This window comes from Hippocampus bargibanti, linkage group LG16, assembly GCF_051943395.1.
Source record: "Hippocampus bargibanti isolate YZ-2025 linkage group LG16, ASM5194339v1, whole genome shotgun sequence".
NCBI classification, from domain to species: domain Eukaryota; kingdom Metazoa; phylum Chordata; class Actinopteri; order Syngnathiformes; family Syngnathidae; genus Hippocampus; species Hippocampus bargibanti.
This window is the reverse complement of record NC_142749.1, coordinates 7,247,196-7,274,607: the sequence shown is the minus strand read 5'-3', so window position 1 is coordinate 7,274,607 and position 27,412 is coordinate 7,247,196. Positions and strand designations below refer to the sequence as shown.

The following is a 27,412-nucleotide window of genomic DNA, read 5'->3' as shown; positions in this document are numbered from 1 at the left end:
TACAAACATTTATTTCCATTTTTTAAACTTTACATTAAACATGCATAACAATAGGTTCAAGTTTGACACTGACTGGAATTATTCTGTAAATATGGCTTTACTCAATGAATATAAATAAATAAATAAATAAATAAATACAGATAATCTCTTGACATGATACTGTCAATCTCAAAACAACAAGACCAGTTCAGTGATTGTGCTTATATTCAATGCAAACGTGGACTGCTTTTTTACTGTGCTTTTTCTAGGGCGATTTTATCGTGAACGGTCACAGTGTCAGTATAATCAATAAGAAATCAAGACACGTCACCAAACATTTTGTGGAACGCTAGAGCAAAATGCTTCTCGCCAATATGTACACACATACACACAAAGGTAAACACGCTCAAATTGTAAACACAATTTAAAGCAGGCACTCTGCCCTTTTGGGGACCTTTTTGTTATCCATTCTTTATTTTTTTTCAAGAAAATGTATTTTTAACTTGGACTATACCTAACATGACACCGATGAAGAGCGTTGAGATATTACTGCTGAGATTCCACGTTACAGGAGCACATCAACACACCGTTGTTCAAATATCACATATTGCACATTAAAATAGATTTCCAAGAAACTGTCCGATGCGTGCAGGAAAAAAAAAACTTTCACCAAATCCGCACACGCAATGTTCACCTCTTACATGACAAACGGTCAATATTTAATGTCAAACTCATGTAATAAATACCAATGCACACATTTTTACAGTTCCATTTCCTTCCGTGATATCTTCTGATTTAAGTCAGTCGTTATCCAATGCGCTAGATTAGATTTTTTTTCTCTCATACATTTTCTAGAAAGTCCTATCATAAAAATGTAAAAGGTCAAGAGAACTGAACAGAAACAAAGATAGGGAGCAAAAGGTTATCTGAGATCAACATGGATTAACAGGAAGAGAAAATGTATTTAGTTGACTTCTGTGAAAAAAAAAATACAACAACATTCTGTAAAAACATAGAGAGGCCACGTTTAGGCAATCCTCGCTATCTCAGAAGCCGGGCACGTGGCAGTAGGCCTCCAGCGAGGCCAACAGGATATAGATGAACCACAAGGAGAGGAAGAGGAAGAAGGTGAGGAGCTTGGCTGTCCGTGGGCCTCCAAGCTCGCCGCCTGATATGCTCGGACGGCGGCGGTAGAGCAGCACCGCCACGCACACCAGTGCCATGATGGTGAAGAGGGTGACTGAGAAGGCCAGGGAGCCCGGCTGAACCTTGAAACGTTTGCCTCTGGTCTTCCAGTAAACGGAGGCGATGGTCCACGCCACCCCGATGCCCAGGAACACATTGACCGCATTGCTGCCCGTGACGTTCCCGATGGACGCATCGGCGTATTGGTCCTGGATTGCGGCCACTTTACTCGCAAATGTGTCTGGAGCGGAAAGATAGGGCAGGAGATAATTTGTAAAATGCAATTGCCATTTGTCAGACGCTGAGTAGGAAAGAAAATGGCTGGATGGATGGTACTCTAGCTTTTGCACATTTCAGGGACAAATGCTCGCAGTTGTGTACTTTAGACGCTCACTGCTTTTGAGTTATGGCAAGCCAAAAATCAAAGGGACCCATTTTTTTGGAGGGCGGGAGGACTTCTTAATTGCTTCGAAAATTGCACAAACATGTACTTTTTTTAAAAACTCATTCACTGCCATTCACAAATTTATTCGAGAATTGAAAATATGACGTTGAGCGCCATTCCCGAATTTATTCGGGTTTTGGTTTTTCTTGCTTGTGTGCCGATAAAGCGCTGACAATGGCCTCTGCAATGTTTTTCCTTTCTACAAGGGGGCAGCATGTCCCTTTTTCCATCTTAGAGCTTTGTTCCAGCTTCAGTTGTTGTTAAATCGCTATATCAACTAATGTGTATTGCATTGTATTTTGGACAGCCGCCCTCATTTCAAACTCATCTAAATTCAGACCCATAGAATTTAGGAATTAACTCGTTTTTTTTTCAGATGACAGAACAGTCTAAGGTTTCTTGCGCTGCCTTGAATGTTTTGTAAGGCACTTATAAATGAAATGTATTATTATTATTATGTGGGTCCTGGAATTCAAGTGACAGTGACAAAAAACCTGGCACGGTAGTGGCCACATTTTTTAATCCTAATAATACATTTGATTTCTAAGCGCCTTTCAAAATTGTCAAGGTCACTTTACAGTCACAGCATAATTTTTTTGGGGTACATATTTGGCAGTAAATGAGTTAACAAGCTACCGTCGTAAAACATATGGTTTTGCAAGACTAACCTCCTTTTTGGCCCTTTCTCAAGATACACAACAAAAACTAACCCGCCTTCTCGCACAATCACTTTATTGTATTGTGTTTGTTGTGTTGTATTGAAATGTCAAAGGCAACAACATCAATTTAATTCTGAAACAAATGTTGGACAGCTCTAAAACAACGGACAGTTATATAATCTGAAGGGCACTCCAACAGGAAGGCTGATGGCGCTTCTTTCTGTTGCCAAGTTTCATAAACCTCGCTCCCACACGGAGGGGAAAAAGCACATAAATGAAAATTTTCCACTGATTGTTGTCAAAGGAACTGCATGTAAACCCGGAGCGCTTAGCATTTACTCTACCGTGCAATTAAAAGCAAACAAACATTTTTTTCTTGTGCCACTTGAAGAGAAATCAAGCGTTCAGAAATATTGTCATCATTGCAGTTAAGCCTAAATCACTTGTGCGTGTCTGTCTGTATTATAATGTCCCCTGGTGGCCATAGCGCACATATCAGAATGAACTCGACGGCTAAGACATTTGAATGGGCCAACCTCGACGAGAGCTTTTAATGTGGTCATGAAATCAATTAAATTAAAAAGTCAAATCGCTACAAAACTTTAATGTCAAATCGAGCTTCTCAACTTACTTTGACAAAGTTCCTTGGCACCAAATTCCGCAAGGTAACACCAAAAGTAATGCTGTTACTGCATTTGGCCCCACGATAAATGTGCAGATTTTTCTTTTTAAGGAATAATTAAAGCACGATTGATGGGGGCTATTGTGCCGCTCGACGCCACAGGGATGCTATATCTAGTGATTGTCACAGTTTATGATACTCTGAAATAGTAGAGCAGCAGCCCTTAATTGCTAGGATAGTTACTGCACTATTAATCAGGCTTGCTGATTTTTTTATGTAGAGTCACAAAACGTTGTCGTCTTCCTGAGTGATTAAAAATGACTCTCCCAAGCAGACAACAAATATCGGAGAAGGGGGGAGTAGTTTGATATAATTTACAACCTTACTTTCCTTCATTTATCCAAGAACAACCATCCGTCCATTTTCTGATCAACTTTGACTTCACAAGGCTCATGGGGGTTGCTGAAGCTTATGCCAGCTGTCGTATTACTTTTTCTAGAAAGTGCTATCCGGCAGAAGGCGAGGGACACCCTGAACTGGTTGTCAGCCAATCGTAAGGGTCACAGAGACAAACAACCATCCGAAGCTGACACAAAGGACAATTTGGAGTGTTCACTCAGCCTGCCTTGCATCTTTGCAACCTACCCTGTAACACCCAAGCCAAATTGAGTTCACGTTGAAAGCAAAGTTCTCGACAATGTTTGGGACGCAATGACTCATGAAGAGCATGTTAAGACATAGACAGAGTCAAAGGTCACTCAGTTCATCCCAAACAGCTGCTCCTACATCGGAAACAAACGTCAGACGTAACGACAGGAGACACCCACCTGGGACAGACGTGCCCAGGGCCACGAACACCACGGCAGTGACCGAGTCTTTCAGGCCGACGGTGCACCCGAAATGAGAGGCCAGATCCCCGGTCACAGCTGTCAGGATGCCAATTAACGAGATAGATACAAAGAAGCAGGCCCAGCCGTTCCAGTACTCGGTGGGAGGAACGAAAGCGAAGAGCACTTTCCAGAAAACTGTTAGGAAATGCATGATATAATCAAAGCAGGAGGGCAGGCGCTCTTCTCCGCTTTCTTCCTCATCGTCATCACCTAGGAGAAAGGTTGAAGAGACTTGAATTAAGACTGAAAAACATACACCATACCTGCACTATTTCAAATTTTAGGAGCCACCTATATGAAGGGGAGGTGCCACATTTAGTCAGCTATTGTCCTGTGAGTTGATTAGACGAAGACTTTGGTTCATCTGTGAGTGCATTTGAGGAACCAAACACCTACAGTGTTCTGATCCGTACCGATGTATCCTAATATCGTAGAGGTAACCCAAATCTTTGAATCAGCACATGGTTGTTTAACATTGCAAAATATCAGTGGCGGTCCGTCAAGGCCTGCAAAGTCTTCTCTGCTGGCCTGAACATATCTGAATCATAGACTGATGTTAGTGATATTTTGTCCATGAATTCTTATTAAAAAATTTAAAATTGTCTTTCAGCTTCCTTTCAATACTTCTCCCATATTGCACTACTTCCAGATGTGTGTTTCCGTATTTAAGCATTGAACCAATCACATTTCAGCCATCATTTGTAAACAGGGTCAGAAATCTACCTGGACGCCTTCACAGTAAGTTCTGCAGGCCCTGGAGCATAAAAATAAATGTCGAAGAGACTGTTGCTTCAACCAATCAGATTTTGAATTGGCAACACAAGGCCTGCTTGCAGGTACTGGAAACATCACAGTTTTCGCAAACTATGATTGGCTAGTTATAGCCAATCATAGTATCACTAGCCGCTGGTGATAAATGCATACTGGCCAGAGCTAGCACACTCTATCGGGAGCAAATATAGTGTGTCGATTTAATAGTGGTTTTGTCAATTCACAATGACTGAAGGAAAACAAGAAAGTGATTTGGTTGCAGATTTACTGTTAAAGCCAAAAGTTGTACATTATTAAAAAAAGTCGGACTAGCAAAAATACAAAGATATTGCAATTTTATGAGGTTATTATTGATGCTTCGCCATCCTTCGCCATTGACCTTCTCTGTGGTGCGAAAGAACGATTTCTGACCCCATATCATGAATCCACACGATGGTAAAAACGTATCCAAGTTATTTCCTGGCTAACTGTACCCTCTAGTACCGCACAGAACATGTAGTAAATCACACTCCACTTTTTTACAGTGGCAGCTGTGAATTGATTGAGACATATGTAACGGAGTTGTGCGCTTAGATTATTAAATTATGAAGGAAGTGACGCAACGGCGCACAGTGTGGCACTATGTCCCGCCCATAGTTTCCAGAACAATCTCGAGGAGATTCAGGGTGAGTCGCAATTTTCTGTTGGTCTTGATTAACTGCGCAATAGAAAAGCACATGTACTCCAAAGTTCCACTCGACAAAACGTGAAGTAAATAATGACACAAAAAGTAATCTGGACTCGAAATGAATAAGGGAACTAATTCGATAACACTAGACAGTACAAAAGGGGAAACAAAATAAGATATTGTCATGAAAATGCGCGTTAATCAAGACCAACAGAAAATTGCGACTCACCCTGAATCTCCTCGAGATTGTTCTGGAAACTATGGGCGGGACATAGTGCCACACTGTGCGCCGTTGCGTCACTTCCTTCATAATTTAATAATCTAAGCGCACAACTCCGTTACACATAGCACGACTGAAGGCCTGGGGTTGAGATGCATGGCCCGTCACTGCAAAATGCAAACCCAACAGTGAAAGCACATAGGTAAGTACCTGTACGTATTTTAGTGGGAGCTTGGTATAAAAGCAGAAGCTCTTTCTGTTAAGAAAATCTGCATGCAAACTCTGGTGAACTCGAGGAGGAAAGAATGAAAAGACCAGATGAAGTAAAACGACATATTGAGCGTGCGAGTCATTTATTTTGTCGCACTGTTGATATGTCTTAAAATGCAAAGGTAGGATTTTAAAAGAAAAAAAATATTTACCATGGTACAAAAATGCCCATAAATACTTAATGGCCATTAATTGTACAGGCGGGGGAGAACTGGCAAGTTCAGTATTTAATGATGGACCACATGCATTTTTAATTAACTGTCTGTCTGGGATGGTGGAAGAAATAAGCACTGAGCTCCATTAAATGTTTGCCTGCCAATGTACTAAAATAGCAACAGTGGGTTGAATTGGGTGTTGAGGTGGATAATGAACATTAATGAGTAATATTTTCTTATTTATTTGACCACAGTGTAAGATGGAAGCTTTTTTTAGCAAGTAATAGTGTGCACTCGAACATGAATAATGCAGATAACAGCAATTACCTTGTGTAGCGCCTTACAAAAGACAAGGAACATTTTCTAGAAGCAAAAACATGAAAACAATATTTCTTCACCCTTGTGCTTTCACGCTTGGTGGGGAAAATCATTTCTTTCAAGTGGATTCTTGGCAAAGTGAAACATTGCGGGTACTGGACACCAGGCAAAAATTGAGGATGTTGAGAAGCAGCTGGCAAACTAATTTGAGCCCAGGGGCAGTATCGACCTCTTCCACTGTTTTGGGTGACAGAGGAATGACGTGGTGAGACAGTTTTGGGATGTACAAACTCACCTGCACTGACAGTGACGGCGCTAACAAATTGTTCCCTCCAGCTGCTGCTCCCCACCACCAGAGCCAGGTTGGTCTTTTTAATCAGCTTGTCCACCGTGCTCTGCAGACAAACAAAAAGACTCGTCAAACGTTGCCTAAAATCACATCGTGATTGCATTATGGTGGGACAAAAGCTGCCTCATCTCCCCAAGGGTCCTTTTAGGGGAAAGCCTCTTGTCCTGCTTTTATTTGATTTCCACAAAAAAAATCCCTCAAATTGTTAACAATGACGTGACTTGAATGAAGGAGTTGGAATAATCATTGTGATGCCATTAAATTGAACTCTGCGACGAAGAAAGAAGGCACACCGTTCAGGGTATTGCAGTTTGATTGCACAACTAATCTGAGAATATTAGATGGAAGGAGAAGGGGGGATCCGGGGAGCAGGATGTAAGAAAAAAGTTATAATAATCTAATTGCGATTTAGGGCAGCCCGGTAGTCGAGTGGTTCACACGCCGGCTTCACAGTGCAGAGGTCGCCGGTTCACGTCCCGCTCCGGCCTCCCTGTGTGGAGTTTGCATGTTCTCCCCGGACTCGCGTGGGTTTTCTCCGTTTCCTCCCACATTCACATGGCAGGCAGATTGAACACTCCAAATTGTCCCTAGCTGTGAGTGTGAGAGTGACTGTTGTTTGTCTTTGTGTGGCCTGCGTTTGGCTGGCAACCAATTCAGGGTGTCCCCGCCTCGTGCCCGAAGACAGCTGGAATAGGCTCCAGCACCCCCCACGACCCTAGTGAGGAATAAGCGGTACGGAAAATGGATGGATGGATAATTGCGATTTAGTTTCTCCACAATCAAGGTCCTCAAAGTTTAAAAGTAATAAATGAATCTGTATTGAAATAAACATCCATCTATTTTCCAATCCGTTTATCGTCAAGAGTTGCGGTTTGCTGAAGCCTATGCCAGCTGTTTTTGGGGAGTAGGTAGGTACACCCTGAACTGCATGCCAGCTCATCGCAGGCCAAACAATCATTCACACTCACAATCACAGCTCGGGCAATTAGGAGTGTTCGATTGACCTGTCAAGCAAGTTTTTGGAATGTGGGAGGAAAACTGAATACCCAGAGAAACCCCACACAGGCACAGGGAGAACATGAAAACACCACACGGGAAAGCTGGAGCCGGAATCCAACCTGGCATCTGTGCACTGGGAAGTCGACGTGCTAAGCAGTCTACCGCGGTGCCGTGACAATAAAGAATCAAAATTATAATTCGTGAACATTTTGGTTTCATATCGTACGCTAAACTAAAGCCGAATGAATCGTAAATGGATATAAAAGACTGCATGTTTTGCTAAGTTCAAATTGTTATTTACTTACTAACTACATAATTAAAGTGTTTTAATCGTTTGCTATGACAACTTGACCAAATTGGACTCGACAGACATGGTGCAAACATAAATAGGAAGTCAGATGACAACAATAATGCAAACAACGCGTGGCGCTGTCTCACCTTTCATCAAACAATATCTAAACATGTGGACGGAACCTCTTAAGCATTGAGTTTACCTCAACACTATATCAAACAATAGGTTGGAATTTGATGAATGTTTATTTCATGGTTCACCACTTTTGAATGGGACGGAGTTGAGTAGTTTTGTGGTGTGAAATGCACTTTTATGGATCAAAATATGCATCATAGAGCATCATCCTAAAACATAAAGGTAGTCGGAGGACTTTAGTAAGTTTGATTGTGAGTGAAGTTATCATTTGCCCCTTATTTTCTCCACTTTTCCCAAAGGTCGGAAACGGTAAGTGGGAACCACTGTCAGTGTGTACTGGTGATATTCAGAATGAGGGAGAGCGATGGAGTTAGTCAGCATTTACGCAGTCTTGGTCTAAAAGAAACAAGTCAATTGTTATTGCCAATCCCTGTGGGCATTTGCTTGACCGACCGCAATGCGTCACAATGCGACTGAAAGAGGTTGAACAATATCTAATTTGGGAGAACAGTAAAACAACAAGAAAATACTCACTAAGGATAATGCAGCAAAAAAAGTGAAAGGACTGTCATCATCTGAAGTGCATCTTGACATGAGCTAAATTTAAAATGATGGTTTTTGGTTTTAACCTATTGTTGGCTTTTACGCAAACCAAATTTCACTCCGCCCCCTCCCCAACTCACTTTCAAACAAAGGTTTTTCAGTCATGCGATCATGTAATAGCATATATAGCAAGCGCTCAAGGATCACTTTTTGCCATCCACTGTTGCTTCTGTGTACGCTCAGTCATACAGGAGTGGTCCACTGAGGAAAAGGTTTCTTCTGGCGCCATCTGTACTTCTTTGAAGGTGTCAGACATTTCGGTCCTCATCCGAAGAGCTTCGTCGGCAAACTAAAATTAAGCTGGTAACCCTGGCCCCTATATCCTTAATGGACAGAGGTGGCTGTGGCAGACCTCTGCTCTGATAGTGAGGTTAAAATCTCAACTAAAGAAAATAGATGGTTTGAAAGAGGGATAAAAGGGGCAATTTTTGTAAAGGCCATGGTGGCTTAAGGATTAATTTAGACTGTGTTTACAAAACACTTCTTAGGTCGTTACCATGTAGGCTTAGTCATGCTACTAAGGTAAAACAGAGCCAGGGATAGAACAATAGAGGTAATCAGCGTGGCGAGGTAATCAGATTGACTAATGAAGTGAAACCAGAGCCAGGGATACAACAATAGAAGTAATCAGATTGGCTTCAGGTAGTGGCCCACAACTGTACTACCCCAACATTAGAGCAGGGACCCTGAATTGGTTGCCAGGCAATCGCAGGGCACAGTAAGACATAGAACAGACGCTCTCACACTCACACGTAGAGACAATTTGGAGTGTTCAATCTGCCCGCCATGCGTGTTTTTTGGAATGTGGGAGGAAACCGGAGGACCAGAGAAATGCCACACGCGGGCCCGCGGAGAATATGCAAACTCCACACAGGGAGGCCGGAGCGCGACGCGAACCGGCGACCACTGCACTGTGAAGCCGGCGTGCTAACCACTCAGCTACCAGGCCGCCCTTGTCTATTCTAATTAATCAAATTGTAATACAAGAAAATATTTCAAATGTACATTTTTTGCATTTCTTTTAAGTGATTGCTAAATTCATTGTTTAACAGTCCAGCTCAGACTTCAAAACTTTGCATAGTAATCGCATCATTCAATCGAAGTCATGGAAATCCGATGCTCCAGTCTTTTCTTTCGCATACTAAGTGCAGCCTGGAAAAGGGCTCAAGGAATGGATGCGGAATGACAACCAAAAAAAAAGTCTCTCTTGCGAATATATTTTAAGTGAGTAATCACCATGTCATATGAAAACAAGTGGATTTCTGTCGTTGAGTCGGTGCTTGTTTAATGACCAAATCAACGACTGCGCATTGATCCATCTTGTGACTTTACTGACGCTGCCAAAAGCAGGCATCACTGCTGTGTCTGTTTCACTTCCAGCCACCTTGATATTGATGCGGAACCGCATATCCATCCATTTTCAATGCCGCTTGTTGTGAATGGGGTCGTGGGTGAGCTGGAGCCTGTTGCAATTAACTTTGGATGAGAAATGGCATGTGCACCGGATTGGTCACAAGTCAACTGCAGGGTGTGTTGATAACAGCAGGGGTGGCCGAATTACAAATATATATATATATATATATATATATATATATATGTATATATATGTGTGTGTGTGTGTGTGTGTGTGTGTGTATATATATATATATATATATATATATATATATATATATATATTTTGTGTGTATATGTGTATATATGTATATATATATGTATATGTGTGTATGTATATATATATATATATATATATATATATATATATATATATATATATATATATATATATATATATATATATATATATATATATACGTAGATGTCTATATGTATGTCTATATGTATGTATGAGGGGGAGAGAGAGAAAGAGAGAGAGACAGGGACATGGAGCGGGAGAGTGAGACGCCATTTTCAGAGAGGGAGAGAGAGGGAAAGAGATCTCTAATGGTTGTACTAAATTCATCCTGTCTACTTGATAACTAATGTTAAGCAGATTCCTTACTTACAGACTGTATTGTCGGTGTTCAAATACCTGACATGTTTCGGCGACTACTTCCGCCTTCGCATGTTTCGGCGGAAGTAGTCGCCGAAACATGTCAGGTATTTGAACACCGACAATACACTGTCTGTAAGTAAGGAATCTGCTTAACATTAGAGATCTCTAATGTGTGCATTGCACTGGACACACAATACGACTCCCAAAAAATTAATTTGTTACAATTGTAGAAATACAAAGGAACTAATTGCAACTACATGAGAGAGACAGGCAGAGAGAGAGACCGGGATCTCTAATGTGTGCATTGCCCCTGACACACAATACGACTCCCGAAAAATTAATTGGTTACAATTATAGAAATACAAAGGAACTAATTACAACTTCAGCAGTAACCAAATTTATCTCTATAACGAACCAGTGAATTTAAATAATTCAGTTGTCGGTTGCACTCTTTAAAATGTATGGTTGTTTTCAAAATGGTGCGTCACTAAATGACGTGCAAGTTGGGTTTGTGGGTAAAAAAAATAAATTGGTCACAAAATGCGGCAATATGGCCTTTGATTTTTTTTTTTTACCGGAATGGCAACAATGTCCAAGGTAAAAACAATAAGAATTTGCTGGCTTCATTTTAGCATGCTGAATGAAATACCTTCAAAGAAAATCCATCATCCCTCAAAAGATGTACAATTTTATTTTGTGGATTAAACAACGTGCCGAGACTTATTTTGAAAACTGCTGTACAAATAATTCTGCTATTATTTTCATTATTATCACTATGAGCAAACAAACATCCAAATGAAATCATGCAGACCACAAAAAGTGCAAAGAAACAAGTGGTGGATTTGATTCAGCACAAGCGCATGAGTAGCCTGTAGAAAGGTTGATCCTGCTTCTGAATTACCTTAAACTCGTAGGACTCCTCAATGACTACCTCCAAGCTTGTATGTTCTCCCAGACACGGGCAGCCCATCTTTGCCACGTCCTCCGGCCCGATTGCAGTCTTGTTATCATTGGTGTCTCCTGCACAGATTGGACAAGTGACAGGTATTACCTGGGTAACCGTGCACATGATGCGCACATTATGAAGCACCGGTTCCGCTTATACGATGAGTCATTTGAGTCATGCCAAAAGCTGTTCATGTTAGTTATGGATGGATACATTTTGAAACCATGACCTTGGACTGTATAAATCACATGCACACACGTGGCACTGTGTGAAAAGGATTGATGCCAAACTTAAAATATGTCAGGGTTGAATTTGCCCACTGAGGCATGCGCTTGTTCTGACCGTGTCTCTGTCCCACTTCCAGCAGAATGGGCTCTTCCAAAATAATGGTAAAAGTCTTGTTCTTCTCATACTCCTCATCGTCTATGATCTTCACGTTCAGCAGTTTCCTGAAAGCACAAGGTCAAAAAGGCCACAGACACGGATCAATGACCGAGTCCCAATTATTTCAGAAACAGCAACCATTTGACGAAAAGACAAATGCATTTTTTGGCTCGCTGCCGAAAATGGGATGCTCCTTATGCTAAGTGTGACTTTAAAATCCAAATACAAGTATTTGTAGTCAAAAGCGACATAGCCAAGGGGCAGACAACCCACACAATGAATCATGAAGAGCTTTTATACAGTATGTGAAAATCGCAGCTCGGCAGTTGAATAAAATGCCACTAAAAATCTTTCCCAATGAGAGAAAACAGCCACTAATTCTAATCTGTGAAGGATCAATGTGTCCTGCATTTACACAAAAAAAACACCTGAAATGGCGCATGCATTTACCCATTTGTTTGCAGATTTGCGATAACACTAATGCAAACATTCAACCACTCCATACATTTAATTCAGTCCATGTATGCCAAAGTACATTTATTTTATTTATTTCTTCATTAACGTATTTGTCGCTGGTCAGATTGTAGATACAATCTGCCTTGGTTGAAAAACTACTTTTAAAATCAGAAGTCAAGAACGGTGACAGTTATTGTGCATTGCATTAGATGAAATTAGATTCGTCTGTGTAAGCTCTCAGTCGTACAGGATGGTCCATCGATGAGAAGGTTTCTTCAGCCGTCCTCTGTACTTTTTGAAGGTGTCGGACGTTTCGCCTCCTATCCAAGAGGCTTCGTCAGCGAACTAAAGTCTGACTGGTCGTATCGGCCCTATTTATACATCCCTAATGTCCAGCCATGGCGGCGCCGGACACAGCTATGATAGGTCTCTACTCTCAGGTTGGGGGGAGCAGAGGACCACTCCCTGTGGCCCCACTGATTGTTCCTACATTCCTAACTGAAATTAGATTGGATTGGATATGCCTTTATTTGTCTCACAGTGGAGAAATTTACATTTCACAGCAGCAAAGTGATTAAAGGAATGAAAGTAGAAAATCAAAATACATGAGCTGCTGGAAAGGCAGCCACTCACGCAGCGCCGTCTTGAAGTCAAAACAACAACAAAAACTAAATAACAAATAATATGACAGCACAAAGACACAGAGAGTCATTCCTTCTGAAGCACTTTCTGTACCCTCTTTGTTACATGAAGCAGTTCTAGATGAAAGAAGAGAGGATCAAAGCGTGGATCAGGGACATCATGGTGGAACGTGCACCTCGACTACAAGACAAACACGCAGCTGTTGCATCCATTGACAAAGAGATTGTCTCAAATGACAATGATTGTAGATGAGCCTTAATTTGTCACACAGTTGAGAAATTTACATTTCACAGCAGTAAAAACAAAATACAGGAGCTGCTGTAAAGGCAGCCACTCTCACGGCGCCATCTTGTAGTCACAAACAAAATAACAAATAATGTGACACAACACAACAGACACAGACAGTCATTTGTATTAGGCGATACTAGATGAAAGAGGATCAAAGCGTCCTTTTCACCAGTGGATCAAAGATGTCATGGTGCATTGTGCACGTCTACTATAAGCTAAGTGTTGAAAGCAAACATGAAGCTGTAGCATTCATTGCCAAAAAGAGATTGTCTCAAATCTCCTGTACCATGTAAATAATCTTCAATTCCAAGCTGTGACAGTTCCACATATGCATCAGCGCTCTGCACTGACGCTCCGTTCTTCTCATTTCAACTCAAGCCATGCATCCATATAGCTGCAGACTGTGCAACAGCACCGAACTTTCCGCTCAACAAAGCGGGGCTGTGAAAATGCTGCCCATTACAGGCGCAAAAAAGCACAATCGCCCCAGAGCTGTCCAGTGTTGACAGTCAACTGGCACTGACATTCCTCCCAAATCAAAAACAGTGCTGGCATATTCGTGCTGCCGAAAAGGTGCAACCGCTCAGCATAGTGTCCTCCTTGATGAATGTCGTGGCCAAAAATGCTGATAAACAACTTTATCTGTTCCACATGATGCACAACCACACAACGTACTGTGGATGCACTTTGTGTGTGTTGCTTTGTACACTTGTCGTGACTCCAACCACAACATTACTATGTCAATTGAAATTGAAAATTCTTATCTTTTTTGAGTTGGAATTTGATAAATCTGTTGTACTCAACCATATTTATAGGATCTGCCGCATTTCACTCGAATTTAAGTGAAAATAACAAAAATAACACACGACAACAGACGAATGATGCTCATTGTTTTGCTCGCTGTGGAAAATTGCCTCCTGGTACATAGCTGCTTGAAATTACATTTGTGAAGCTGCAATGTTCGACTAAGACGGACAGACAATATATTTCTCAAGTCGCTTCCTTCTTTTGCACACTCCGTCTCTTCCTCTTCTTTTTTTCACCTCCCTAATAATATGTGGGTGGTTGTCTATTTCCGTCTACGCATACACAGCGCGCCCAGGATGCGGCAGCATGCAGGAAGCGCCCCCCCCCCCCCCCTTTTTTTTTTTTGCTCACAGAAGAAAAGCAGATTTATTTTAAACAACAATGACACGTCAGGGCCAAAGTCATGCTTGTGGGAAGAAAAGAGCCTGGAGGCAACAGTAAGAACTCGGGTGGATTATGTTGATGGACAAAGTGAATTTACTCAGAGGTGCGATGTGAAGATGTTAGTAGGAGACTGTTACCGCAGCTATGGAATCCATTTCAGCAGCATCTGTCATCCCACCTCGATGGATGATGTTTACTGATTCGTGTAATAAGATGAACAGGAAGTAACTGATGATTATCATTTCCATTTCAAAGAGTCTCCACGCGGGAGATGAACGTCTTGAATGGCTGGAGCTTCATTTAGGTTTATATTTCCAATCAATGAGTACGCAAAGACTGCAAAGAAATCCAAATGTTCACTCAGCAGTGAGTACAGCTGTCAACCAAGAAGCAATTAGAGAACATAGTAAAAAAATATAAAAAATCATTCACTGCCAGACGTGCAAAAATGTGTCCACTCGTGTCATTTTAACTCAAAAGTCAGGACCCAGCGCATATTGAGTTTTCGGACTACATAAACATTCAACACAGCGTTAAAAACCTAAGACTCTCTGCTTTCCTCAGAAACAAAGGAGTTAATTCCCAAGTTATATGGGTCTGGAGTTAAATGAGCTTAAAATGGGGGCGGGTGGACAAAATACAATATATACATATTGTTTTATACAGGGCTTCAAAAACATCTGAAGCTGGAATAAAGTGCTAACATAGAAAAAATGGAAATGCTGCCCCCTCGTGGAAAGGAAAAAAATATTGCCAGAGGTCTGACCAGTGCTTTATCAGCACCCCCACAAGAAAAAAAAAAACCTGAATAAATTCAGGAATGACCCTCCATGTTATACTTTTCAAGTCCCGACTAAATTCAGCGAATGAGATAATCTTTCTATGACAGATGAAAATGCTGAAGAACTGAAATTAAAGACCAAACGTGCACAAAAATTATTAAACAAGTCCCAAAATAAACAATGCACTTAAAAATGGCCACTGTCACATCATTTCTTCCACTTAGCTGACCAAATTGCAAATGTGACAGTACACTACACCGGCATTCGTACTGGGTTACAATAATGCATTCGACTTTACAGATCATCTATGATTGCCAGACACTCAGCATTGTTGTCCATACGGGACATTGATCGCACATGTGAACATAAATCTCCGGCCATTTAATTTTGTACAATGGTGGCAACGGGCGGCCCAGTAGTTGAGTGGTTAGCACAACGGCTTCACAGTGCAGAGGTCGCCGGTTCGCGTCCCGGTCCGGCCTCCCTGTGTGGGTTTTCTCCGGGTCCTCCGGTTTCCTCCCACACTCCAAAAACATGAGTGACTCCAAATTGTCCCTAGGTGTGAGTGTGAGAGTGACTGTTGTTCGTCTTTGTGTGCCCTGCAATTGGCTGGCAACCAATGCAGGGTGTCCCCCGCCTCGTGCCCGAAGACAGCTGAGATAGGCTCCAGCACCCCCCGCGACCCTAATGAGGAATAAGCGGTACGGAAAATGGATGGATGGATGGATGGTGGCAACATTAATTCTGCCATCCAAAAGTAATAAAGCTCCAAGTGTATCACTGTGGCCGTCGTTTGCATTTATGGAGGTTGCACAGCATCATACTAAAAGGTCTGTACCATATGTTAATGATTTTATTTCAGCGGGATAAAATTAAAACTATCCCCGCAGTTCTAATTAGTCCGTAAAATTAAAAACATCCCCGACAGTGTCTGTTGGATCTGACAAGGCTGCGCTTCACATTGTGACCAGTCAGCATATGTGCCTTTAATCCACGCATGCAAACCAGAAGGGACAAGTCAAATATGGGAAGGATTCCTTGAATACTAAAATTGGCCATCCATTCAAGTAGAGCATTCAGGGTGTCATGGAGAGCTGACATGAGCTTTATGGATGACGCCACTCACTTTTGCTCATCTTCCTGTCCCGTTTGTCCGGCGGTCACGGCCAACCTCTCATGACAGAGGCGCTTGTCATAAAGCATCAAGACTGTAAGGTCCCTACTTACTGACTACTTCTGATAAGTGGATGTGATTTGCTTGGCTCTTGGAACAAAGACAGTTGAGGAACAAGTACAAGTACACAATGTGGGGCTCTGTAAATTTGGTCATGTGAAAGGTTTTCTCTGCATACTTTACATTTGTTTTTTGTTTTTAATGCACTACTTGATTTGAAGTGACAGTGAATGAAGACGATTTCCGTTTGTTGAACACACTGAATATCTCAAAGGGATCAAGTAAGTGCATCAATGCCGGAAATGAGCACTAAAGCGGCACAGAAGCACCATGAAGAAATACGTTTCCTAACGCCCCAGTCAATGTTCGGATCTTGACACATTTGGGATTTAGCTCGGAAATCAATCATTTGCTGTACATCCAGACAAAGATGGAAGACACTGAGGTTCTGCACAATATACTGTGTGCGCTTTTACAACAAAATCTGAAGAATTTAAGTTTAATGTTACTGTTTATTTTTCCTACCAGAGTAAAGCTACTTTAACGTTTTACAACCACACATGTATGTTATCAGAGGCGGGCCGTGGATTTCATCGCTAGGCCTTCAGTACGTCTGAATAAATCTAGACTGAAAAAGGGTGATATTTACTACAAGTCCACTAGAGGGTGCTATTAGCCAGGAAATAACTGACAACCTTTCTTAATGATGTCCATCCATTTTCTTGAAAAGTCCGTCTTGAAAATGGCTTTAACAGTCTATCTGCAACCAAATCAATGTCTTCTCATCCTTCAGCCATTGTGGGTTGACAAAACAGCTATTAAATCAACACAACATATTTGCTTATGCAGCTCGCTACCGATACAATGTGCTAGCTTTGGTCAGTATGCTCTTGTCACTAGCCGCTTGTGATCAGAGCAGTTTTGGCAAAGTATGATTGGCTAGTGACTAGCTAATAATAGTTTACGAAAACGGTGACGTTGACCAGCGCCTTCAAGAAGGCATCGGCACCCCTTTCTGGTTGCCAACTCAAAATCTGATTGGTTAGAGCAACAGTTTGATCAACACATTTGATGCGACAGGGTTAGCAGCACTGATTGTGAAGGCATCCAGGTAGATTTCTGACCCTGGTAACAAATGATGACTCAAATGTGATTGCTTAAATGCTTAAATATGAAAACACAGTCTGGAAGCAGGGAAACACGAGAAAAGTAATGAAAGGAAATTGAAAGACAATTTGGAATTATTTAATAAGAATTCATGAACAAAATACAACTACATCAGTCCGTAATTCAGATATTTTTATGTCAGCAGAGAAGGCTTTGAAGGCCTTGACGGTCCACCACTGCATGTTATACTTAATGAAATATTTGGTATCCCTCCAGCCCATGGAGGTGTATCTGAGAATGTCTGGAAAGTGCGCTGTATAACTTTGCTAAGTTATATTTGCAAATATATCTTTTGTGACACGAGTCCTGGACCTTTTTTTGACTCACCTTGTACAAATCAATGTTTGAATGTTTTCCAATTGTCAAAAAGCAGGGCACCAATTTTTATGGGGAAGATGTTTGAACAATCACTTTGATGTTCTTGTTAAGTTATTGTTAAGTGAGTATTACCTCATAGTCAGTTAGTTCACAATGTTATCAATTGGTAACAAGAGTGAGGAGTTAAGAACGCTTGGCCATTGATTTTACCATTCCAGAAGTGTTCCCCCTCCATTCACTGAGCTTTTATTTTAGCTTATGTAACTGTCCCTGTTATCCACTTTAGCGCCAACTGGTGTGTCGCGGCACACATACTGAGGAAAAAAAAGTCACAAAAGAAAGCCATACATAAGCATCACAAGTTCTGTGAAGGGCTTCAAATAATCCATAAACAATGCATGGAGAACACTTCTCTTGCCAGCTTGTTTATTTTCGCTCAGAGGCTTGCCTGTACAAAATGAACTATATTTGCTACGCTGCAGAAGCGTGATGTTCATTTCTCATTCCACTAGATTTTCAATGAGTTCAAACTGGCTTTGGGGGAACAAAAAAAGATGACAAGCTTGTCTTGTTTTAACACAGTGACACTTGGATAGACACACAGAATTACAAACACGCAAGGTCTTATCCTGGCATCCGGGAAGCATCGGTAGGTTTATAGAGAAACTCGGATGGGTGAGAGCATCCAGCTGTGTGTGAAGGATGAATGTGTGCAGCCAGTGTAGCAAGGAGGAAAAGGACCAATATTGCTCACTCCTTGGCCACCTTATTAGGTACACCTGCACACTCTATACAAGAGCCTGATCAAATACAGGTAACATCCGAGTTACGACCGGGTTCCGTTCCAACAAAACGGTTGTAAGTCAAACGGTCCTAAGTCGAAATCCATTCAAAATGGCCGATGTGACGTTTACACGACAGGATAGTATATGATGTTAATCTGTTGTTTTGAAGCAACGTTTTCCATTGAATACTATTATAGACCAGACTGTTCACAGTTCATTTATAAATTTTATAACTTAGTGTCATTTTTATCATTTTATATTTCATATTATTGATTTTTATTACTGTATAACTGTACCGGTAATGTGTACAAAACTCTTTACTGTACACTTCATTTATAAACGCTATACTTACCTTTTAGTGCCGTTTTTATCATTTAATGTTGAAAATTCGCTCTCCTGCTAACGGCCTGAAGAGGTCGGCCGACACACACGCTCGGACTCAGGCGGACGCCGAAGGAAAAATCAGTGTACGTTATTACAGGGGAGGTTGCCGAGACGGTATCTGCACTTTATACCGACTGTATTGAGTGTAGTCACGTAGTACATTTCTGTGCGAGTGTGTGACATGTTGGCTGTCCAAAATTGTAGTATGCGTTGCCAGCTGCTTGCGCGTTGTGGTGCGAGGCGTAGAAATAAAAATAAAAATATAAAAAAAGGTCTTGCGGTCGTGTTCGTAAGTACGGGTGGTCATAACTCGCAGCGGTCGTAACTCGCACCGGTCGTAACTCGGATGTTACCTGTATTTGGCTGTTACAAAGCATTTGTCAATGCAAAGTGAACAAATTGGTGGCATCCGCCAAGATATGCTCATTGCCGAACGGGGCTCCAGTTTTATTCAGATGTGATAAAGTTGATTGTCAGTTCCATGGGAGTAAATTGTAATAGAGACCTGACTATTCAGGATGTGAACTGATAAGATTTAACAGTGTTACAAATTAGGTAGCCCGAAATAATAAACAGTACTTTTCATCCTTACGGCATATCCATACATCTATTTTCTATTCAGCGTTTGTCCTTATTAGCATTGGAGATGAGCTGGAATTTATCCAGCTGGCTAGGGGTGAAAGTTGGGATACACCCTGGAATGGTCCCCAACCAAACAAAGGCTTCTACTCGAATCGCCGCTGCTGCTTTTTTTTCTTTTTAACAGCACCAACAAAACCTTTACCTTGTAAAGAAAATGCGCATCACTACCAACTGTATATGGAATCTGAATATGAACCATATTTGGATGGTGCCTGAAAACAAGCTCATTTGTTTCCGTGACACAAAAGGTCACATACACAAACTGAAGGCAAAGATGCCCCGAGTTCAATCTGCATGTTTTACGAGGACAGACTGAACGCTTAAAATGAAAAAGATATGATAAAAAATTCAGTCCGTCTGCAGCTTCTGCATCGCTTGAAGCAATAACTCAATTTGATCTTGTTGAAAGATTTAGGTCTGAGAGCAAAACTTAAGTATGCGCTGTGGTAAATACATCAAGTCCTTCTACATGCACTTGGAAAGCAGGAAGAAGCAGAGGTCACGTTGATGCAAACAGACTTTTTCATTTCGGATTCCGATGCCGACGGGCATTGTCATCGGTTCACGTGCACTTTCCTTTATGTTCTCGCTTGGATGTAGAATCACAGGTTGACTTTTTCTTTGCCTTGCAAGGTGGTTCCATTGATACAGAAGGCACGATTCTAAACAAGAAATGCTGTCGTTCTGTTTAGCAGCAGTAATCTGATGAATAGTCAAGTATCGTCTCTGCCTTCAAACGCAAATACAAAGTGCCCGCTAGCCCCCAATTTCCCTCTGTTGTACACCCTTCACTCATTAAGCACAGCTCGTGTAGTTGTCTGCATTATGTGAAGATCCTTCGGGAACCTTACTGAACTTCGGGTAATTGCACTGGATGCTCAGGAAAAACATTTTCATTGCCCCCTTGGAGCTACATTTTGTTCGATGTCGATTTATAACATTAACGCCATCCAATTTTCAAATGGTAAAAACATTCCAAAATGCCAGAAATTGGATACGTTCAAAATTCACCAGCATTGTGAGGGCAGGACCGAAATGGGGGGAGATGAGAATTCTGTGCATTCACCTGACGTTTTTTTTCCTTCCTCTGTGCACTCAGCAAACCCACACAATACTCCCACTCACTAACCCTGCAATCCTGCTTGCGCAGACACATTTATTTGACACGTTTTATTCAGTGTTTTTCCCGGTGTCTTAATGCTACTCATGCTTTCGCTTACCGCGCTGTAGATCATTTGCCGTTCTTAGCATAAATTTTGTGATGAAAATGATCACGCAAAAACACTTTAATAGGTATTTCATGCCATTAAGTTTTCAGTTTCTCAGTTCTGTACTCTTTTAATCTCTCCACATTGAAGTGTTGCATAACTACATTTTTTGTGTTGCATTTTGAATGTATGGAAAGTGCAATGCAAATAAATTGGACTTAATAAATAACTAATGTGATGAATGTCGGGTAGGCATCAACAAATTGCTGGTGAGATTATCGATATTCTTTCACTACAGCACTATAATTAAAAACAACACAGTCGGGAGGGAATGCTATGGAACAATCTATATTCTCTGATGATTGACGGGATACGCGGCAAGCATTTTATGCAGAAAACGCATGTTAGCACAACAGAGCAGTGAAGTCACCTCATGGCTTTTTCTAGAGGAAAAAATATATACCCTGTATATCGTTTTAGTGCCCTTGCTGCTGGGATACCCAGGTAATATTTGCACAAGTTGGCCCAACCGATAAACGTTCTACGCATAGGTTCATAAGTCAAACTTTGTTTGACAAAACTCCAAAATCATAATCTTTTGGCACACACACCCATTGAATCAGTTTCTTCATCTCAGGCCACGTAATCCTTGTGCCGTATGATCAAGGTATGATTAATCACTAATAATTCAGTCCCACTGTTGTACTGTTTCTCCCTCATCGACCAAAAATGAGCATTCAGAAACGGAAAACAACGTAAATCTGTTCAAGTGATGGACTAGTTTAATTCACAAGCTACAAACAGTCTGCCTCCTCACGCCAAAACACGAGTCGACATCATGCTTGAAACGACATTGCGGATCAGTAAAATCAATTGATTGTTGGACTTGTCTGTACAAGTCGCGCAAACATCTAAAAAACGTTGTTTATGTCGAATGTACACTGATCCAAAGACAGCCATCGCCCCCCTTTTCCTCCTCTCTACATCAGCTATTACCTGCTTCACAGTGATATCCTCTTATCCACCCACATCAGCTCTCCGAATGAGCTAAGTTTCTCAGAGCCAGTATGTCAACATGTGGGCTCCAATGTTTGATTAAGAGATGCAAAGGAACAGAGGAGGTAACCATCCATCCATAAATTTTCTATTGCTCTTCAAGAAGCTAGAATCATTCATGTTGTCACTGAGTGGGAACTGAAACGCCTGCGCGCAAGTCACCCGAGTGTACCACCATTATGTGACGAGGAGCAAAGCAATAAAATAGATTTTGTCACTCACATGGTCTCGTCGTTCTGAAACTCCAGCTTGCCAGACACTTCCTCGTAGTCCTCGCCAGCCTTGGCTGTGCCCTCGACAGTGTGGTAAGGCACCGCCACCTTGCCCCTTGCACCGGACGTCCGGTGTACTTTAACCTGCATGTTTCCGACACTTTCGCTGACCCTGGTCGACTTGCTCTCCAATGTAAAAATGCCGGCGTGGTCGTCATCGTAGATGGTCACCGTGGCGGTGTGGGCGCTACCCAGGGCGGCTTTCGGAGGGATGTGAGAAGATATACCGGCCATGGTGTTGCTGGAAGAGAGAGAACGCGGCTCCAGGACGGAGACTTCTGCTCGGTGGACTATGCGGGGGTTGCTCAGGCGCACATAGAAGTGTTCATCTTCTTCGAAAATGTCATCATCGATCACACCAACGGTGAACTCTTTTGTAGTCTCGCCAGGTTTGAAGACCAAAGTGCCCTCCGCGAATTCATAATCTGACCCAGCGTTGGCAGTGCCATCCTCCGTGCGGTAGTCAACCTATTTGAGCGAAAATATGTCAACTTCAGTGGTCATACATAACGGTACACTATTCAAGATAGCTATAAATCAAGGTGTTGAGTGTCTCACCTTCACGGTGCAGCCGGCTTCTCCTCCGTGCCGGCTGACTGAGAGTTTTAAGGAGCCACAGTTTTCAAAGCACTGGTAGTGGGAAGGGTCAAACTGAAGGTAGATAGTGTTGGGGTCCTCTTCCTGTCCGCTAGCCTCATGGCAGCTCACCACCTTCCGAGCTTGGTCGGCAGCGTGCTTTTTCAGGATGTTTCCGGCGCCAATCATCATCCTCGTGGCTTGTATGCGGTAGAAGGCCCGACTCTTCTGTTGCTGGACTAAGACTTGGTAGTTCGCCAGTTCGATCAACTGCTCCATATCCTTCTCTGGATGCCTCTGCTTCAGTTCTTTGAGGGTGCGAGCCATCTCCCTTCTTGCTTCCTCCTCTTGGTCCTGCTCCGCACTCATCCCGCCACCTTCCTCCACACCCTCCAGCATCCCGTCCAGAGCCTCTTTGGGGTGAGTGTGTGAGTTGACTCCCTGGCCATCCATCTCCAAGTCCATTTTGGTGAACATGGCATCTCCTTCTGATTCTATGATAATGCCACGGTTTTTGTCGGCGCGGTAGCGTTTATTGACATACTTGTAGAAGAGCAGACGACGGTCTGCGATCCAGGCTTGTAGCACGCAGAGTGGGAAGAAGAGAAAGGTAAGAACTGCCTCCCAAACTTCCACCTCACCGGGAGAGAAAACGGACAGGATGAGGTATAACCAGATGTAGGCAAAAATACTCCAGGCGCCAGTGACAAAAAACACCCTGAGGTGCTTTATCTTGCGGGTTTCGTTTTCTGGCACTACATAAACACAGATGGCTATTATGATGAACATGTTGAATGCAGCACTACCCACGATGGTGCTCGGACCCAGAGATCCGGATTCAAAATCATGGCCTACCACCTCAATGACGGACAGAAGGATTTCTGGCGCCGATGACCCTAAAGCCATTAGAGTCAAGTTGGACACGGTCTCGTTCCAAATGCGCACGGTTGTCGTTGTCGTCTCACCGTTGGGCTTCTTGATGGTGATCTCTTTTTCCTGAGAGGTGATCACCTCAATTGATGACATGAAGCGGTCGGCGATGATGGACATGCCCAGGAACATGTATATGAGGGCCGCAAAGTAAACTATGGCTCGAGCCACCTTATCACCCACCACGGGGTTCTGCGGGTTCCACATGGGTAGCACCACGCCGTCAGAGCAGTTATCTTCACTGGTGCAGTTGCCCGCTTTGCTGCCAGAACCTTCATGACTGGAACTGCCTTGGGACACGTGGGTGACTCCCGGCAACAGCAGCAGCAGGAGTAGGACTGGGAGGTATACATAAGGTGTGAAAGATGAAGTCTGCTTTTGTAGAAACATGCTTCTGTTGGGAATTCCTTCAGGTTAGATTTTGTTCACGGGAGCCGCTGCAAAAAGATAAAGAAAGGGGGACATGGACTTGTAAATAGAATGAAGAAGGACGCTTGTTCTCGAAGTGAAAGCGGAGAGACAGGTTCATTGAACTAATGTCTGCCTGATACTTTGCACATTGTCTCACAGTTATTCCTGAAAGGTACCACTTACACTAAGGAATTTGATTGGATTAACCTTTATTAGTGTTCTTCATACTTTTTTGTCATATCTTTTTTATGATCATACGAGTGCAGCGTGTTCTCCCGGAGAAAATTCCTTTCGTGTTCTACATACTTGGCCAATAAAGATGAATCAGATTCTGATTCTAATTTCATCTGAACATTAATTGTCAATCTTACGTTGGACCCCATAACTGAACTTATGGTACTTCCGTCACTAGATATTTGGTGATGTGATCACAAGCTTTAAGCCCGTTAGCTTCTCGTTTTCTTTCTTTTGCATTTCAGCTCAGCAACAGCATTGGAAAGGAATTGCAATTTGAGTCCTGAGTGCTTTTCCTGAAATAACACTCACAGTCTTTTGTATGCAAATGATGTGGGCTCCAATAGCTTGGCAGCTTTGGAAACCAGAAATATTGGCACCTACTAATCGTTGAATCACCAGTGGTGGCCTGCCCCACTCCCACGCATACTGTGTAATGTGGTCATTTTGTGCAAAAGCAGCGGTGGAAAATGTTAACCTTTGCACTTGCAGAACGAAGCGGAAAAGTGACTCAGGCTATAATGTCATGTCGAGTTTGATGGGATGCCGAAAATAAACCCTGGTTAAAAAAAAAAAAAATAACAAGAAAGAAAAGATTGCATCTGTGACTGTGAACACAACTTGGCGGTTTCAACAGGATGAGAGTGTTGGGGATTTCATAAAGAGTCGTGTGGTTGTGAAGACAGCATATACAGTATATTTCTGTTCAAAAGAGCTCTTTGTGAGAGAGAAGAGTGTGGCCAGCCCGTTTCTCACTAACTGTTGTTCATAGCTTCATTGTATTGACGTCTTAGTCTCCTGAGACGTCAATACAACATTTATGTTTGACCCTATGAATATTTTCCATGCACCCAGAGACCTGGAAATTGTAACATACTGTAAAATATCCTCTTCGCTAATATTTAACTGCTATGTTTTTGTGTCTCCGCTTGCTTCCCAATGATTTCAGAAAGATTATAGTTATTTTAGTGTCATTTGTAACACTGAAGAGATTTTTGCCTCAGACCATCAGAGTGGGTCTACAGCCTACTTGAAGAAATTTACTGTGTCACCATTTTAAAAACATAAACATACCATGGAATGAGATCATTCCAGCCTCGAGATACCTTGAGGATTTTGGCTCTTAATACAACAGTAAATAGACTCAAATATGCGTCTGAAATAGTAATGCGGTCTTTTAGCGAGATATTGGGACAGGTCTAAATGCATGTCTTTATGAAAGCCATTTAATTCATTCACTGCCATTCACGAATGTATTCGGGAGTTGTAAATATGACAATATGAGCACTATTTCTGGATTTGTTTGGGTATTGTTTTTTCATGCTTGGGTGCTGATAAAGCGCATTTTTCTTTTCCACAACGGGGCAGCATTTCCCCTTTTTCCATGTTAGTGCTTTGTTCCAGCTTCAGCACTATATCAACCAATATGTATTGCATTGTATTTTGGACAGCCACCCTCATTTCAAGCTCATATAACTCCAGACCCATACAATTTAGGAGTTAACTCTTTTTTTCTGATGAAAGGAGAGTCTGTTTCTAATGTTGTATTGAATGTTTATGTAGTCCTGGAATTCAAGTGACACTGACAAAAACCCTGGCACTGGAGTGGACACATTTTTGCACGTCTGGCGGTGAACCAGTTATCAGAAGAATTAATGCATCAGAATGAGTGCATCAAAAGAAAAAACTTTATTATTCTTGTATTTCTTGGTCATAAAATGGACATTTGAACGCCTTGAGTGAATAATTCAGACGATAGCCAATGGAACCCAGAGGATCCACATCATCATCAATATGAACACCGAGAGAAAACAGCGCACGGGGGCAGATATAATCTGAAACGGCTGATCAAAATTTTAAGACCGTTTCAAAAATAGGTTGCCTGCCGACAGCAAAGAGCATGTGACAGTGTTACAGCTACGCCATGGGCGCTCATTGACATGCAGCAGGGAAAAGCTGGCAATCTCCACCCTGACCCATAAGCTCACGTTCGACCCGAGCGTCACATTTCAAGGTGAAGCCGAACGGTTGTGGATATTATAGAGACATTTGTTTTTGTTTTGTCTGTGACGTGTCAAAGAGACAACAAACAGATTGCATTTGTGCGAGAGAGCAACAGCATCAGTGCCACCACACTGTTGCTCAGATGGGTCTCACACATCAGCACCACAGACAGCAACTCTGACAAATGCCTGACGTTCTTGCCTGGGGACGTCTTCCAGCGTTTCATCTCTACTTTTAGAAAAACCCATACAGACGATTTGATGCTTCAAAGGCTTTGAGATTAATCATCTTGAAGATGAAACAAGAATATAGAATAACAACAAGAAGAATAACAAGAATATATGATCAAAATATATTTAGTTAAAAAACCAATTTTACTTTGTTACTTCCAGGTTGAGTGAATGCTGGCGCGTGTGGCTGCCGCTGCTCACCCGCAGAAAAAATATCCTGTGACTAAAGTGTCCTTGAGAGTTTTGAAAGGTGCTTATAAATGAAATGTATTATTATAAATACATCAACAATGATGCCAAAATAAATACTCAGTATGAAGAATGAATTACTGTTGAAATAAAAGCATCACCAAATCAGGAATTAAACGTGAGCATAATTATAGCAAAACCCAACAACGCAAAACAGCCCACACATGTAAGGAGCAGCCGTTTTTTATTTCTGATAATTTATCCCACGTAGGCCAATACATGAAGTTGTCCTTTTAAAAAGCTAATTTCCTATAGTATGTAACACCACGAGAGACATTTTGACTCACCTTGCAACAGTTGTCGAGTGAGCTTGCCTCTTTGAAGTTCAAAGCTTCAGAAGTGGAACCTCTCTATAGCAAAAAAAAAAAAAGTCTTTGGTAAAATGTCTTTATTTTCATCACCACCAAAAAAGAGACAAGAGGGCTTGCCATGAAAATGGTCGTGGAAAGAGATGACGCTTAAAGGTAGAAGACAATTGAGGGAGGAAAAAAGGGGTGTGTTGCAAATGGGAGAGGTTGGTCGATGATTATT

At 41.9% G+C, this 27,412-nt stretch overlaps 1 protein-coding gene across 1 annotated transcript in view; it reads right to left on the bottom strand.

Moving 5' to 3' along the window:
- The window catches only part of slc8a4a (solute carrier family 8 member 4a), a 28,379-nt gene continuing 967 nt past the window's right edge, over positions 1 to 27,412 (bottom strand). The window contains exons 2-9 of the mRNA XM_089017306.1: positions 27,169 to 27,231; positions 22,806 to 24,190; positions 22,198 to 22,715; positions 11,841 to 11,947; positions 11,454 to 11,572; positions 6,477 to 6,576; positions 3,718 to 3,990; positions 1 to 1,405 (exon numbers count right to left, since the gene is read on the bottom strand). Of these exons, the coding sequence (XP_088873432.1) occupies positions 1,026 to 1,405; positions 3,718 to 3,990; positions 6,477 to 6,576; positions 11,454 to 11,572; positions 11,841 to 11,947; positions 22,198 to 22,715; positions 22,806 to 24,143 (2,835 nt within the window). The 5' untranslated portion in view covers positions 24,144 to 24,190; positions 27,169 to 27,231 and the 3' untranslated portion in view covers positions 1 to 1,025. The remainder of the gene's footprint in view (positions 1,406 to 3,717; positions 3,991 to 6,476; positions 6,577 to 11,453; positions 11,573 to 11,840; positions 11,948 to 22,197; positions 22,716 to 22,805; positions 24,191 to 27,168; positions 27,232 to 27,412) is intronic.